We start from the raw sequence: 17,234 nt of genomic DNA, 5'->3' as shown, positions 1-17,234 counted from the left end.
AACAGACCGCATACCTCCCTCCCATGCCAAGACGGGGAGGTCTCTGTTCCCACCCGGCTGCTGGAAGTGCAGGACCGGTGCACTTGTGCTGACCAGCTGGACCACCAGCCTGCGAGATGGGAGTGGGCTGGTGCTGCCTGTCCTCTGCTCTGGCACCCTCCTTCCCCCTTGCTGGAAAGTCGGGGCTGGCTGAGCCATGGGTGGGTGACTCGTTCCCAGGGTCACATAACCAGTTTCCCCCTCCTCACTGTTGGTGCCCTGTCTAGATGGATTTGAGGTAATGCAGCTGGTAGCTATTTTTTAAGTCTTTGCCAGAAGCCATTGCTTTCATTGTGGCAGCTTGGTGATGGTGTGGTCTTGCTCAGCCGTAGCAGCTGGGGAAGGTGATGAGGAGCAAGAGCATCCTGGGGAGTGCCAGGCAGAAATGTGGGGTAGCCATCGACACAAGAGTGGAAAGGACGATGGTTCTTGCACACTTCTTATCCCTTCCCTTCCCCCATCTGCAGAAAGATATGTTTTGTATGCCCACCCACACCTTCTGATTTAAAAACTACTTGTATATGGTGTTTCCCATGCTTGGGGACGAATGTGTTGTGAGGGGGACTAACCTCAACAGGAGAGTTGCTGGAGAGCTGATGGAGCAAGACAGTGGCTGGGATGGAGGAGCGGTTCATCTCATGTAGGCGAACGTCAGTACATCACGGGACACAGCATCATGTTGGAGACTTCTTAAAGTCAAGTATGGTGTAATGGTGTAGGGACTGGCTACGGGAAGGTGAATTCATGCTGTTGAAGGAGGAAGTGTGGGCTAGAGGGAAGCTGCTTGAATGGTGTTTTGGTCTTGATGTACACATGAAAGGACTGCGTTAATAAAATTTGCTGGGGCAAAGTTGGGGGGTATTGTCCATCTGGAGGAGGCCTGGAATCTCACTCGGCCAGACTGATTGAGCTGGAGGATTTGCAATAATAGAGACAGAAACAGGGTAGTAAAAAGTGCATGGTCATGCAGTAAAAACAAATATAACATATAATATATAAGTATATATAATAATATATGTCTATAATATATATAAAAATGTGATTTATCAGTTAGAAATGGAAAGATGCAAAAGACTTGAGTGTGTCTATTGATACCATGGTAATGTTAAAATTTTAATGCTCTTGTGTCGAGGAAATCAGCAGATGTGGAGAATTCTGGTCAGGGATGTTAAAAAAAAAAAAAAAAAAAAAAGAAAAGCCTTAGTTTGGGACAGATATGAGGAAGGGCTATTAGGGCTGTCTGGGAAGTCAATTCTCCCTCTTGTGTCATACAGGAAGGTAAAACTGGCTTGCTTTTTTGAGCTAACAGGCTAAGGGGACACATATTGCATCTCTGTACTTGTGTTTATCCCTCAATATTGAAAAGGGAAAAGAACTTTAAACTTCAGGGACAGTATGGGAAAAAGAGTAAGTCAGTATAAAGTGACAAATAATAAATACAAACTGTAAATCAGTCTTAATCAGTTCTTAATCTTAAATTGGTTGCTAATCAAAATAGGAGTGAGTATCTGGAGCAGCCTTGTAATCGGAGTAGTGGCTTTGGGAAGTTCTCAGGAGTTGGTTATTATTTGATGATTGGATTCTATTATATAGTTGCTTAAAATAGCAGGAACAGGACTTAATAAGACCTTCAGTCCTATGTTCTTAACTATCTGATTGAGATATATTCTGTATCTGAACCATTGTTACCTAAATTGTTTTGTATATTAGTTGAAAGGAGCATTTTCTCCATGAAAGCAGATAAAACTCATCAAATTAAAAGGGTATGCTTGTTATTTAAATAATACATACTGAGAACTATTTTTGTTTTAAGTGAAAGGCATAAAGGGAAGTAATCTAGACCTTGCAGAATTCCCTGGAGAAGCATTTCTTCAAGTAGGTAAAATAGTGAAAAAAGGTGTTTTTTGATTTGTTGTTGCTTGCTTTTGGTTGTTTGATTCATGCCTTGCTGTGTCCTGTTTAAAAGATTGTCCTGCTCAGTCATGTGGAGACGGGAAAAATAAATACTCAAGCTGGAGTAAAACTGGACAAATTGCCATGACTTTGGGGAATTCCAGCAGGAAAGAAGGTGCTCACAGGCTCTAGAAATGTGTGAAATAATTGCTCAGTAAAGGTACTCCATTTATGGGTACAGATAATCTGGTAGAACAGATTTAACAGTTACAGAAGGTTTTAAGGTCTTTTGATGCTGAAATATGTTTGAACCCCTTTTTGAACCTGCTTTAAGTTACAAACTTACGTAAGCAGCTGTATACCCTTGCTGTACTGTACTGCTAAGGCCTCTTTCTGTGTGCTCCATTAGGTTGGTCACTCCTAAAAAACAGAATAGTCTTTCACTGGTAATGACTGTTCTGAAAAGGTTTTTCTGCATTTGCCTAGTGATGAAGGTCCATCACATACGTGCACCTTACTAGAACCTAGTAAGGTATTTTCTCATTATTTCTGTGCAGCCTTTCAATAAAACTTTTTTTCTATTTGTGATAGTAGTCATATATTTTTATAAACTCCTGTGTTAAACAAAGTTGACCTTTTTCATAACAAAGTGTGGTTTAATGATGCTTGTTTGACCCTAGAAGAATATCAATATAAAAATTGTCATCCAGATTCTAATACATCGCCTGTCTGGTCCTATCTGCTGTTTCTGGCAGTGAACAACTGGCTGCTTCAGAAGAGGTGCCAGGAGCATTCAGGAATACCTTACCTGACTTGTCTGTGGATGTCCTTACTCGTGTAAATGTCTAGTTTAAAAAGCAATGTTTATATCTCTTGGGCTCAGTACCTTGCAGTGTTTTCTGCAGGTTAATTTTGCTCTTCATAGTTTGATTGGTTGAGTTCCTTCACTCTGTTATAAATATGCTGCTCTTACATTTTATGGACTCTCCCCTTGTTCTTGAAGGCTGAGTACTTGACATGGCCTTCTTATATATGATTTTTAAGGCTTACACCTTTTCTCTTAAATCTTAGTTTGTCGTCTTGGGCACTTATGCCTTCCTATTTCTGAGGCCTTTTTGTACTGTACTTTCATTTTATTACTAGATGTGCATGAAGAATAATAGCCAGGAGCAGACCATGGCAGAGACTTCCTTAATGTATTGTCAGAAAATCTATATTATTTTCCTAATTGATTCTCCATGTTGTTTTTTTAAAAAAAGTCTGACATTGTCTTTGCATAATTGTGCAATTACTTTCAATGAGCTGGCTGCACAGGCTCAGTTCCCGAGTTATGTTTAGTTTAAAAGTAGGTGTGTGCTTGACGGTTCTTTACTTTTTGACCTTTCATCTCCTGCCTTGCTGCTCATTCACGTTGTTTTTTAAGGTTCCTGTGTACTTTCTGGTACTATCAACTGCCCTAATTAAAACTTGTCATGTCCTTTCCCTCCCATTCCAGATCTTAAATGCAAATATTATGCAGGATCTGCAGAGAACTGTGGTCACTCTGGTTGCAAAGGCCTTTTCCCTTGATCAAAATGTGTAATTACATATCTGACCTCTTGATTTTTTCAGAGTTTTGTATCAGTTTAGAGGTGATGTTTCTGTTTACCACCTATGACTAATACTCACATAATTTTGTGTGCAAGACTGCCCACTTCTTTTCGAATATCCTTTTGAGTTATTCTGTTATTTTAATGACATATAGTGTAGTGCGTAAGTGTTTGGCTTGTTAGTTCTTAGTGTATCACAGTCACCAAGTGGTTAGCTTGTTATTTTCACTAATTATTAGTTCAGTTAATTCTTCTGTTCAGTTTGGCTGCAGCCATTGTGGGGAGCTTCTCTGGAGCAGCAACTGTTGTAAGGAGACAGCACTTGTGACAAAAGTATACATCACTCTGGAGCTACATCAGGCTTTTAGGGCAGCGACTTACTCATCTCCATAGGTCAGTAATGTTTAATTTACGAGTTTATTGAAGGACCAGCTTTCTTGATGTATGGTCTGTGACAGCACCATACTTTATACCTAGTCATCTTCTTTGTGCAGATAATTTACCTTTTTTTCCTGTACCCTTGCTCTCCTGTGTGGCTTTTTTCCAGCCTGGTAGTGGATCAGGCTGGATGACCACCTGAGGCTTCGTGCCGTCACAGCTTGGTTTTTAAGATTGTTCCCATAGAATCTTCCAGTTTTCTCTCTCAGATTCTTCTGTTTGTATTTGACTCTATTTTCTATCTTAGGTCCTTCCTACTGGCTTCAGTTCCGCCAGGTTCATACTTGCTCAAGTAAGAGTCTGACCTGTGGACTGGGGGGTTGGACATAACCTCTGGCTGGGGTGGACATGTGCCCTGGCATTCTTCTGCACTCCAGTGAATTCAATTGCAAGCTCAATTTAAACATTTCCATTTTTTTTTTACTTATTGGTCAGAAAGACTGAATTACTTCCTTTCAGGCCTCCTTTCTAAAACTGTGTGTGGTACTGCTACTTTTTAATTACTTCTTTTCTCAAGGGTAATTATCTATATTGTGAGCTTTAGTAGCTTATTTCTGAGTTATTTATGCTGAATCCAAAAGAGCTAATTTGCTTACGTTTACTATATTTATTGTTCTGGGGCAAAATTGCTTAGGGGTCAAGAAAAGGTTTCTTTAAACTCAAGTCCCATTAGGATATCCGAGTAATTTTTTTTTATGGGCAGCTGGAGTTTCCCAGTATTTTTGCCTCTGGACTTAATTGACTCTCATCTGCTGGCCACTTGCTAACCTCTTCCTGGCCAGTGTGCTGCCAGCACAGCATCTCCTGCACTGGAATCTCTTTAGTCCAAGAGACGTGGCGACAGAGAGCTGTCTGTAGGTGATGCAGTCACAGAATGTGTATTAATGCAATGCTTTACATAGTAAAGGAAAAGAGTTGGCAATGACTGTGAACTTAATGAATTGCAAAAGAAGGGGGACAGAAGATTTCATTTTTTCCAGTTGCCTTCCTCATAGCTTTGCTAGCCTAAGGAATTACTAAATTTAGAGCTGACCTTCTTAATAAATGTACCAGAACTATCACAAGCAAAGACATTCAGGAGATGTTAATCTTGAATATGTCAGGGTATGGTTAGCACTTCTTGAACTTTCATGACATTGGTCTTTGAGAAATGAATGCTGGCTATTTCTTCAGCTCTTCTGTAGGTCTAACTTTTGATCCCATGGGATATTTTGTTTTAAATAGGAGAAAAAATACAGGATGCTTTTTGGCATTAATGTTTCTTTCAACTTTATCAGTAGTGTCTTTTATTTGTGTTATTTAAGTGGCAGGGTCAGTGGTAGATTTGGCATTTCTTGGGTGAGTGACGTTGCAAAAATTGCCAGTTAACAAAACTCGTATTTTCAGGAGTACTGGTAGTGTTAGGTATATTCTTGTTTGTTTATAGCTGGCCTACATAACTTGTCAAAATAGACTGAATTTGTTCAGAATATCTGTCTAACACAGGAAGAGGCTTACCCAGTTAGAGTTATCTTTTCCACTACTTAGAAAACTTGAAAGATTGTAGAAATAATCAGAAATACTGAAAACTTTCCATTTTGCTTTAAGTGGAAAGCACAGGATAATTGTTGCACTGTTGGCTTTACTGCTGGTCTGGATCATCCTGGGCTTGTCAATGGAGATTTGGGAAACTTCCGACCTTTTTGCTAGTGACATTCCTGGAAAGTAAACATCCAAGCAGAATAGCTCAGCAGGATCAGAAAGTGTGCTGGGGTAAGTAATTCAGGGAGTTGATGATGGACGTTTTAGTGTCAGAATCTTGAGAGGAAATCAAAGTAAGCCACAGAGTCTACAAGTGCATGTATAAGAGAAATGCAAGCAGTATTCTAACATAAAAGTGTCTTCCTGAGGCTATTCTGTGAAGTATAACACAAGAAAAAACACAGGTAGAGAAGCAGAGGAAGAAAGAAAGAAAGAAAAAAAAAATCTGCAAAGATTTTTTTCCAAGATGGAACCATTCCTCAAAAATATTTTTAAAAGAAATTGAAAAAGGAATCTTACTGGAATGATAGGCTTGCTCTTTGTCAGGTGAAGAAAATTTACCGTGTTGGGGAAGAAAAGCATGTTTGAACATAGGTGCTCACACAGACAAAAAGCTGCCAGAATTCACCATAATATCCAGGTGCAGATTCATCTTATCCTTATAATCTGTTCCTTCTAGAAATACATAGATGGGGGAATGTAGAAGATATAAAGGGGACAGCATTTGATGACCATTCTTTGCTGTAAACTCCTGCTACGGAAGAGGATCTGCATTCATTCGCAGTAAGCAGTACTGTTGTTACACAGGTACACGTGGGGTTATAGACCACAAGAAGTGCTCCTTACTGTCATAATGCAAGTTATGGAAGTGTCCAGCACAGCTGTAAGATCTCACCTGCTTCAGGCTTTGGCAGCAGAAGGGGCTCCTGACTCGGAGGTGGGGCGATCTTGTCTTTTCCTTTCCCCTGGGGACTGGCAGAAAGCAGAGGAGCATCTTGTGTATATAAGCTTGAGACTGAAAAGCAATGTAGAAGAGAGCAACATCTCAGTGGGGCTTTCCGTGATCCACAGTTAACTTCCACAATCCAGTTTTCTCAGCCCATTCCAGGTGTCTTTGTTCTGCTTGTACTTGGCACTGTTTCAGGATGGTTCCTTTTTTAATCAGTTTTGTGACAGCATTTTAAATTTTTTTTCTGAATATTAGACATTTTTCTAACACTGTCTTGTAGAATGCTATTCATCTGCACCTCCCTTTTCCTTAATGACAGATAGTCCTAGTGGATCCAGTGTGGAGAACAAGTGTACCAAAAAGAATGATTTTAAGATAATTAAGAGAAAGGCAAGTTCATTACTTTGTCAGCATTTTTTTTTGTCTCAGCTGCAGCTCATTACTAAGTGGTAAAAGTAAGTTAGCAGGATCCCAAGGGAGATGTTCCTGAGTGCCTCTTGCCCCTTTTGCAGGGCATGGGAGAAGCTAAATGCCATTTGCTGCATCTCCAGGTTTTTTTTGTTTCATTTCTGGGATTTTTTTTTTCCTTCTTCCTTAATTACCACTCTAGGAAGATTTCCAAATTGCAGAACTAGGAGGAGAAAAAGTAACATGTTAGTTTGGTGGGAGAGGCTTACCCAAGTACGCAAGTAGTCTGTGGTATGTGGTTTCACATGAATCAAGTGACTGAAATTGCTGTCCGTTTTGAGAGGCTTGGAGATGCTGATAGACTTTCCATTGTGATAGTCACCTAGAATACAACTGTCTGGATACCATCTGCTGTGGTGTAATTGAGCATGGATGGGAAGTTGATTTTTAGCTGTTCAAGGAAACAGCCTTCTTCTGCTGTGAGCAGGGAGTAACTCGTCTTCCATGTGTGCAGTGCATGTTAAGGCACCTGAGAGTTGCTCTGCTTTTGTCAGAACAGGAAAAAAAGAGTCGACTGGGTGGACCTGAGCCTAGGTTAAAAGAGGTTTTAAGGAATGTCCACAGCACTTGGTGGATTGCCAGGGCTATTTTTTTTTTATTGGAAAGCAATAAAAAACATGGTATATGTCATGATTATGAAGAACCTGATGAACATGTGTCCCTGTGTTTGCCGAGATGTGCAGAGGATGGATAGAAGACAATCCTGAATCTTGGCAGTAATGCACTGGCTGCAGATCCCCTGAATTTCAGATAAGCCAACAGAACTACTTCTGTCTGTGCCCTTATAGAAAGGACCCACCACAGCAAGCTGGCTAGCGCCTGGCTTTTGATGAACAGCAACTAAAGTGATGGGATGTATAGTAGGTAATGTGTCTGCTCTTAATCTTTCCAGATAGGGTAACTCCATGCACAGAATTCATCAGGCTAAAATTTTAAAGGCTGATTTATATGCAGATCGTGAAATAAGTTGGGTAGTAGCATCATTCCTAAAGTCACATATATCAGCACTGCCTGGTGTGACGAGCGTTCATTTCTTCTGATGCTGGATCTTCATCATCTCTTCTGATACATCCCCACCAACTGTACAGCCATTCCACTTCTGTTACCAGGTTAGAGTCAAATCATTGCACATGCATCCCCATGAGTTTGAGGAGTGGGTATTGCAACATACCGTTGTTGCCCAAAGAGAGTACGCTGGTATTGCAAAATACCAGTTTTGCCTGAAGAGAGTACATCTAGGAGTAAAATGAGTAATTTTTTGTTTATTTCTACTTGGACGATACATAAGCCGTTCAACACATTGTTTTTTCTTTCCATACATTATGGCCTTGTTTTTCAGTGTTATAGATCAGATATTTTACTCACAGTCACATATCAGCCCTAGCTCAGCCTCCTGTGCTTGGCACTGCAGTCTTGATCAAGTTGTGATGTGCTTGGGTATGCACTTGTACATTGTTGTATATTTTTCCCTGTACTCGGCACTGGTGAGGCCGCACCTCAGGTACTGTGTTCAGTTTTGGGCCCCTCACTACAAGAAAGACATTGAGGTGCTGGAGCATGTCCAGAGAAGGGCAACTAAGTTGGTGAGGGGCCTGGAGCACAAGTCTTATGAGGAGCGGCTGAAGGAGCTGGGGCTGTTTAGTCTGGAGAAGAGGAGGCTGAGGGGAGACCTGATCGCTCCCTACAACTACCTGAAGGGGGGTGGTAGTGAGGTGGGTGCTGGTCTCTTCTGCCAGGTGGCTGGAGATAGGACAAGAGTAAATGGCCTCAAGTTGAGGCAAGGGAGTTTTAGGTTAGATATTAGGAAAATTTTTTTTACCGAGAGGGTTGTCAGACATTGGAATAGGCTGCCCAGGGAAGTGGTTGAGTCACCATCCCTGCAGGTATTCAAAAAGCGAGTAGACAGGGTAATTCAGGACATGGTTTAGTGGGCATGGTTGATGGTTGGACTCGATGATCTTGAAGGTCTTTTCCAACCTAAATGATTCTATGATTGTGCTGGGAGAGCCTCTTTGGTGTCTCAAATACATGTCAAAGAAGCTTCCTCTACCCAAAAGGCAATATTATATGATACTGAAAGTCCAGTCGTGGTTTCCTCTGCATGGTTTATGACCAAACAGCTCATGTGTACTGATATTTTTGGTTTATATGCTAGAAAACTCTTATATAAAAGTTTGTTCGGTGTGTTGGTTTGGTTTGGTTTTTTTTTTTTCTGAAAATGCATGGAGTAGTGACTACTTCACATTTTGCATACAAGCAGCAACTTGTATTCTAGAATTTTGCTTACTTTTTTTACCTTACAGGCTTTTATTCAGTCTGTCAAAAATGGGGAATGATTTGTCTGCCACTTCCAAAAAAAATTTGTGCTTTCAGGTCAAGCACTCAATGTTATAGAGAAATGTTTAAAAGTAAGTATTTTAAGCATTCTTACCATCTAACTCTCACTTTAGGCATAATTGCAAGTAAAAGAAAAAAAATTCAAAGTCAGTTATTTCAATAGTTCCAGTTTACCATATTTATGATAGTGGTGGAAATTTTCAGTGTCAGCTGGAAGCCATTCAGGAAATTTTTAATAGTGTGTTGAGAGGATAATTTAATCTCAGCTTCATACACTCCCCGGATCTGACCCATATGCAAGTAAGAGAAAATCCCTTTTCCCTTTTTCGACAGTTGCATGATGACACTCATTCCCCATCTATTTGATGCTCTTGCATTAGATCCTGCCAGAGGAAATTACACTAAAATTTAGCAACTCTTTGCACTACATGCAATGCAGATGCTTTTAAAAAAAAAAAAAAAATCTAAATATCGGTTTCCAAATGAAGTTATATTGCAGTGGGCTGTTGTTTTTTTGGTATTGGGGTTTTTTTTTGCTGGTTGTTTTATTCCTGCTCTGACTTTGAGTAAGAAGACCTGCAAAGGACCAGTAGTTTTCTGTATTGGATATTTACTTTATAGTCTTTGCTGTTAGAGTGTGCAGCTCTAAAGATATAGGTGCTGTAACTGGTCTCCTGGTTGGTTTGTTTGGTTGTTTTTAATCTGTTGTGTATATTCTATCAGGAAAAAAATACATAGTGTACCTACATTTGATACTAAAGATAAGTTTTTATAGATTTTACTGTGCTAAGTGTATTATATAGCAGATGACTATAACATAAAAAAAGATTTATGTCTCAAATTGCAAATAATTTTTTGTTTATAATTCAGTAATGGAGTGCAGCATTCCTGTTGGCCTCATTAGCCATCGTAGGAGTCTGTGTAGTGTGCCTCTTGGTACCTGGTGAAATGAAGAGAGACACAGGATGATGGATGTGTAAATCTGTTTGTTGTTTCCGTTTTGTGCTCGCATCGTATTTATTTAACTCTGGTTATAATATTCTTGTGTATAGAAGCTGAAGGATGTTGAATGCGTTGATTCCTTGAAACTTCATTTGTATGGACAAAGTGTGCTTGCCTTTTAATGCTAATAATCTCCAAGCAAGCCTGTATTATAATTTGGTTTCTGCAAACTTTTGAACTATCTTAGGAACTACAAATGCTTTGATGCATCTCATGGTTAGTGTGACTGAGTATCTTCTAGTCACCGTCACTCTCACTGGGTTGGTCTGGATGTGAACTTGAGAAATAATATGACAGATAGGTGGAAGTCTCAGTGAGCAGGTTCCTTTCTTTACAGGGAAGGTTAAACACATTCTCTTAGTACATTGGTTTATTACATGAAAACGGGGACCTATGACACTGACAGCCCTCTGATATTTTAGTGTAGTGTGGACAGATTTTAATTTCTCTGAGGACTCTCTAGCATAAGGCTTAAATACACGCTTTGACCATGGCAACTGACCATTCGGAGCTTTGCTTGTTCTGCTCTGCAGGATCCCAGGGGATGTTAGTCACCGGGGTGGGTCTTACTTCAGCTTGAGATGACATGGCAGGCAGGGAGGCAGAAAACTCAGGAGAGGACAGGTCTTACCCCGTCCTCATCTTCAGCTTCCTTATGTCAGTGGTTCAAGGTGTGTGTGTACATTTAATATAACCGTAATTACAGGGAATGTAACATCTGATTGATTCACAGACTTTTGTGGATGTGTGCATACTGTTTCTACTAACTGGTAGTTGTTCAGATGAAAGTAGTTTGATAAAACTTTTTGGCCTGTAATCGGTGTCATTTACACTAGTAATGGTAGCCACTAACTAAATGTAGTTAGTTCAGCCTACTAAATGGAAAGAGAGTTGGTCCAGTCTTGTGCTTTGGTCATTCCCTGGTTTATTTTGAACCTTTCTCATATTCCTACATCACCTTATTGGTTATGAGTGGAACTGATCTAAGTACCAGTAGTTGTGTTTATGCAATGCAATATTCTCTTTTTGTATGAGTGACAACTAGGAAAAAAATGTGGGATTTATTTTATCTAATTTTAGCAGCCTGCAAGGTGGCTTGTAGGTAGACTGCTTCTTCAGCCAGCAGAGACATGAGCACAGTCGGAGTTTGCATTGCCTGTCTCTTGGCCGCAACCAGGATCCGGCCACCTGATCCGAGCTGTCTAAGGTGAGGTGATCAGTCCCATCCCCAGGGAGCAATTGTGTTTAACAGTATAGCTGCACCGATCCAAAAAACCTGTAGTAAAGAGACTACATTGGTGGAAGAATGCAAAATACGTAAGTGCAGCTGCCTGCTGGTATATGATCTAATTTTCAGTACAGTTTAGTTGCAGGGGTTTCTTTCAATCTTAACACTCGTCTGTATTTTTAATACATTTAAAATAATGCAATAACCACGTTGCATGCCACTTCTCCTAACTTCACTTCCATTTCCCCAAAGTGTTCAGGTGTCATTACTGCAAGGCAGGAGGCAGAGCATCTCAGCTGCTGGCACTGTTGGGCTTTGGCAGGCAGTGTGTGTTGTCTGGGTAAAAAGAAGAGTGAGGGAATTTAATATTGTAGTATCCATAAAAAATGGGAGCACTTTATTAAGCGAGACTGTGTAAAGCTTTCTTATGGATGGAATTTACATTAATGCATTTTATTGTTCCATCTAAGCAGATCAGATGATAAGGACAGTGTCATGCACACGTTTGAGACTATTCTGTTAAATAGGTTTTAATACTTCATGTTTTTATTCACATGCATTTCAAAGCAGCAATTATTTCCAAGAATAAAGATAATTAAATTTGTTTTGATGCTCTCAGGATTAAAGGGGAAAAAGCTATATTTTAAGGTGTATCGCAATAGATGAAGAGTTTTGCTCGGATTTGCCATTTGAAGTCCGGCAGCGCAGTAGCCAGTCCAGTACCACTCCTGCACGTATTGTCAGTGAGCCTGGTAAGAGTTTTAGCAGTGGTAAAAAGTGTTGCCTGTTGATGACATTTCAGAGGCATGCTCAGAAATGATGCCAAGAACGAGTCTGGTGGCTGGTTTGGCATCGGGGGTAGGTGGGGAGGGGGAGAAAGCTGTAATCCATTTCAGCTGTGTGTGCGCAGGGTTTTTCTCCTCGCTCTGGCTCTCACACGCACGCTCGCTCGCGGGGACATGTGACTTTTGGCCATATTAGCAGGTTTATCCAAGCCTAGCCCCTCTGACTAACAGATGTAGGGAAAAGGGCATTCTGGGATTGCAGCAGTTGCTTTTGAACAACAATGTCCTTTTTGTAAGAATCTGATGCTTCTTAAAAGATGGAACATGACATCATTACCGTCGATCCAAGAAACATTCCTTCAATAATACTGAGTGTGCTCTGGTTATCAGCTCCCTTCCCCCAGCTCCTTTCTCTCGCTTTTCTGACTGATGCTTTTTGTCTATTGTTTCGTCGGGGGCTGTAAATGTGAAACAGTTGTCTTTCAGTGTTACGTGCTTGTTAGAGCTGGAATCAAGTGGAATATTGTTGGCTAGTTTGAAAGAAAGAAAGAAAAATAACAAAACTTTTCTTCCAGTCTTCATAAATGTAGTGTGCTTCAGGTACAGGCTGAATTGAAGCTAATTATTTCCCTTCCCACGCGGTATTAGTTACAGTGTTATGCAATGGAAGGTGGAGATATCGCGGTCCCATTCCTGTGCATCTCACTCGGCTTCATTGGCAGTTGGGTATGTCATGTGCTGATGCCGTCTGCTTTGAAGGCTCCTATAATGATGCGCATCAATATGAAATGTGTGTGTGTGCATGCTCGTGAGTGCAGTGTAGCAGAGCTGTGGACAGCTGCATATTTTCTGTGTGTGTGTATGTATATATGTTTTTATACTTGGTCCACCACTGGGATTTGAATGTTGTTTTTTCCTTAGTCCCTGAGAGCGGGCTATCATGGAAACATGTTTTGCGTTGCATTATAAATCTTTTTGAATGCTGACTGCTTGGAGAAAAGCTATGAAAATGCTGGATTTTACTTCCCTTCCTTGCGTTCTCTCTCCCACGCATGTCTTCATCAGAAAAACTGGAGACTCTTGCAGACTTTACGACTAGGTATGTCTTGGCTGTCTCTAGCACAATCGTGCTCTCCTTGTAGCGATCCTGGCAGTTATTTGAACTAGCAAGGAGCAGGCAGTCTTTGGCGCTTCCACATGCTGCAACTGTCTAGAGAAGAGTACCACTGAGCATAAACATGCAGGAGTATGTCTTTTTCCATCCTTGTAGGAATTGCTCTGCAGGGATGGGAAAACCAATGATTCATTGATGGTCTAGAGGCTTGGAGAAAGGTGGAGTTTATAGTGTCCAGAAAAGGAGGCAAAATGGACAGGTATAGGAGCTTCTGATTTGTTGGTTAAACTCAGGTTTGTTGTCCTTTTTTTTTTTTTTTTTTTTTTTCATTATGAAGATCTAAAACTTTTTTAAAAACAAATTTAAGACATGTAATACGAATAAAAAAGTACAAGTCTTGACCAGACAGGGATTTTTGGAAAGAGGTGAGTTGTGTGATTAGCTGTTTGCCAGTGACACAGCATTGTTTTTATTGGTGACAATTTACAGGGAATTGAGAGGAAATCCCAGCAGCCAGGCCCTTCCTTTAGGAGGAAAAAAGTGCATTTTACTTGGAATGGTTGTTTGGCTTCACCTGTTGTAAAGATACAGTAAGATTTTAGCACAACTTGAAAGTATGCTTTTGTTCTGGATAAGATTCCAAGGCACGCTTTGAGTAAGTGAAAGCAAATGCATAGTACAAACAGAAAGGATTTCTTACATTCCCAATGGCATCTGAAGTTGCAAGTTCCTCTGAAGAAAGTGTTTGCTAATGGACTATTGTAGAAGGCGCTATCGTAACCAAAATATATGTTTGCATCTGCTGAAGCAGATTAGAAAGACATGCGTTGTGTGTGGAACTGGCTATCTCCTGTTCTGGATGCTGTTCCTCTAAAGAAAGGGGGTTGCAAATCAGACTCTGAGGAGCAGGCACTTTAAGATAGAGTCATGAATTTAGATAAGAGAAAAAAACAGAAAGGACTATGACTTATTTACTTGTGGAAGGAGAAGCTTTAGAGAGGTCTCCATGTGCATGCTGAAATGAATAAAAATTGATCACTGGCTGCTTCTTAACTGAAGTACAATTGCAGAAGAAAAAAATACTGAGCAGAATTAAAAAAATGTAAATACAGATTAGTAGACGGCAGTGGTGGTTCATATACATCATACTTGTACCACATATCTTGTCTTGCAAAGACCATGATATATGCAATTGTGTCATCCACTTCACAAAGTCCGAACAGTACTTTAAGACATAGTGGGTATAACTCCTCAGAGGGAGGGTGTCAAGGTGATATGGGCTCACCAGAGACAAACGGGTTATTGCTGTAGGTCAGAGAGATTCTGTTGACTGCTCTGCAGGTGACTGAGCAGATGCTGGAGCAAGGAATGTGTCTCGTTTTGTGTTTTGACTTTGGTTGGTGTTCTGTAGAAATGCTTCACTGGTGTCACAGTGGGACTGTGACATTATCTCAGCAGATAGGTTGTATTGCTTCACACAACAGGGATGCTTGCTCTGGAAGACGTGGAAGCTGCTCCACTGTTGGCTTTGTTTCTGGCTCTGAGAAGAGGATAATCAGTGAAGGATTGCAATCTTTTTCTTGCAGTAATCCATGCTGAAGAGGCTCCATTCATACAGATGAACCAAGGGTTGAGGCAGCACTTTAAACCCAGATAGTCGGTCGGCTAACTGCCCAGCAGGATGCCATCAACCAGCCGAGCGGGCAGCCTGAAGGACCCAGAAATTGCAGAGCTCTTCTTCAAAGAAGATCCAGAAAAGCTCTTCACAGATCTCCGAGAGATTGGCCATGGAAGCTTCGGAGCAGTTTATTTTGTAAGTAGCTCCGTGACTTGTGAATTTTAGCTGTGTCTCTTTTTACGTTTAAACTGTGGACGTAGGCTTTTTTGAACATATTGAGGAAAAGAAACTACTGTGAATCTTTTTTTATGGTGTTTGGGGCAGAGATGTTTTCTTGTGTGTCTGTACAGTCTCAGTCCGTTCACAGACTTGCATTATCTGTAAGGTGTTTGCAAACTGAAAAGAAAAACTGGAAATGTGGCCCTTACCTGGTGCTTTTATGTGCATCGTTACATTGCAGGCAGGGATTTATCTGCAAATTAAAACATGAACTTCTACTCCATCGATTCTGACTGGCAATGCAGTTCTTTTGGTCTGATCATCTCCTTATCTCTTGTTCCTTGAGAGAAATTGAGTTCTCTCTCCCTTTCTGCATACCCTCAGGCTCCCTTAAAGCCATTCTTTGTGTGTGACACCTGAATGTTGGTGCTTTTGTTGTCATTCGTCCTGTCACATCCTTCCCTACTGCAGGCAAGAATCCCAGTATTCATCTGCATAAAACTTACTTGACATGAACGTCTGGACAGCAGAATTTTTCCCAGGGTGCTTGTATAGCTCAACCGGAGGTGGGATGTCTCACGGTAACCTCATTTGCAGGTTGCTCTATGTTAACCAAAGTGCATACTGTGAGACCTTTATTAAAAAAACATTTTCCTCAGAAAACCTTTTCACAGTTATAGGAGGTGTGGCCAAACCTGCCAATTTTCCTTCAGAAAGCCATTTGTGTCAGTATTTTATGAGATGCCTATTCATTGTTAATAATTGCAGCAGACCATGTTGGGAACCTTCCAGCACAAATTTAATGCAGCACAGATGAACTAATTAGGAAAAGCTTCTTAATTTTGTTCCCTGCTTAAAACTATGAGCCGCCACTGTCTGGGAACAGATCTGGGGGACAAAGTGGTTTCTAGTGAAACAGTACTCACCTGCGCCCTTTACTTGTTCTCATTTACTCACTTTGGTTAAAGAGTGCATATGAAAGGAGGGAGCTGACAAATCTGTCTTCCTGCTATGTAGAAATATTATTGTGAAGAAATATTATTATGGAAATTTTATTGAAGTTTTTCAGGAACACTGTATCTTGCGAGGCATGCGTGAACCACACAGGTATGGAGAACCAGCATACAGCTGGAGGTGACCTGCGAGCTGTATGCTAACAGCATTCCCAAACATCAGCAAGAAGCTGCCATTGTGGCATTTGCAGACTGCCCGAACTCTGTAGTTGTGGTAAGGGCTGATTGCCCATTACCCCGCTCCTTCTACAAAGGGATCGAAAGTAAGAGGTCATTAATTTCTAGGCCCTTCTTTCTCTTTTTTCCCCCACCATTTTAGACTACCAATTCATTATAGATTAGTATTTATTCACTAAGGAGTGCAATTACTTGCTGGTGTTTGGACTGTACTACTTTGACAGAAAGTACGTCTAATTTGGCACTTGCAAAAAGATAAGTGTAAGCAGTGCATTACACTACTCCAACCCATTTGGGGGCTTTATTTTTGTCAAGTAAGAGGGAGTTTCCAACAAAGAAGATACGCTGTTGCTATTTCTGTGTTACAAAGTTTTAACGTTTAAGTTTTGTGTTGTATTATGGTATCTTTTTACTACTGGCAGGTCTAGGATCTTCAACCTTAAACTGTTTCACGTAATGTACTGGATACCTCAAACAGAAGCCCAAGAGATGAGAAGAACATAATGGAGGGAGAGATTTAGTGTGAATTAAATAAGCATAAAGAACTGAAGTAGGGGAGTGTATGTCTTGGGTCCTTTATTCCCCTGTAAAGCTAGGGAAAAAACTTCTCTTAAGTTTCTTTAAGAAGATTTTGATTCTGCTAATGCAAACAAACTTTCTCTAATCAATGTAATATTGGATTATAGTTAATAACTGCTTAAAAGCATATTACCAAAGCCAATGACATGCTCCACCTTTTCTTTGCTCATGCTTTGATTATATCACTGCTGAAGTTACTCTGGTCACCAGATGTTGATCCTTTGTATGGAGTTTTCAGAGGAAAGCAGGATGTATGCGCGTAAAT

General features: G+C 40.6%; 1 protein-coding gene across 2 annotated transcripts in view; it reads left to right on the top strand.

Moving 5' to 3' along the window:
• TAOK1 (TAO kinase 1) overlaps positions 1-17,234 on the top strand; it is a 73,705-nt gene that overhangs the window by 17,632 nt on the left and 38,839 nt on the right. For both annotated transcript variants that reach the window (XM_049802032.1, XM_049802033.1), the window contains one exon: positions 14,950-15,176. In XM_049802032.1, the coding sequence (XP_049657989.1) occupies positions 15,045-15,176 (132 nt within the window). In that variant the 5' untranslated portion in view covers positions 14,950-15,044. The remainder of the gene's footprint in view (positions 1-14,949; positions 15,177-17,234) is intronic.

The sequence above is a fragment of the Accipiter gentilis genome, chromosome 6, assembly GCF_929443795.1.
Source record: "Accipiter gentilis chromosome 6, bAccGen1.1, whole genome shotgun sequence".
NCBI lineage: Eukaryota > Metazoa > Chordata > Aves > Accipitriformes > Accipitridae > Astur > Astur gentilis.
Note: the sequence above shows the minus strand (reverse complement) of the source record. Positions and strands in the feature narration are given on the sequence as shown.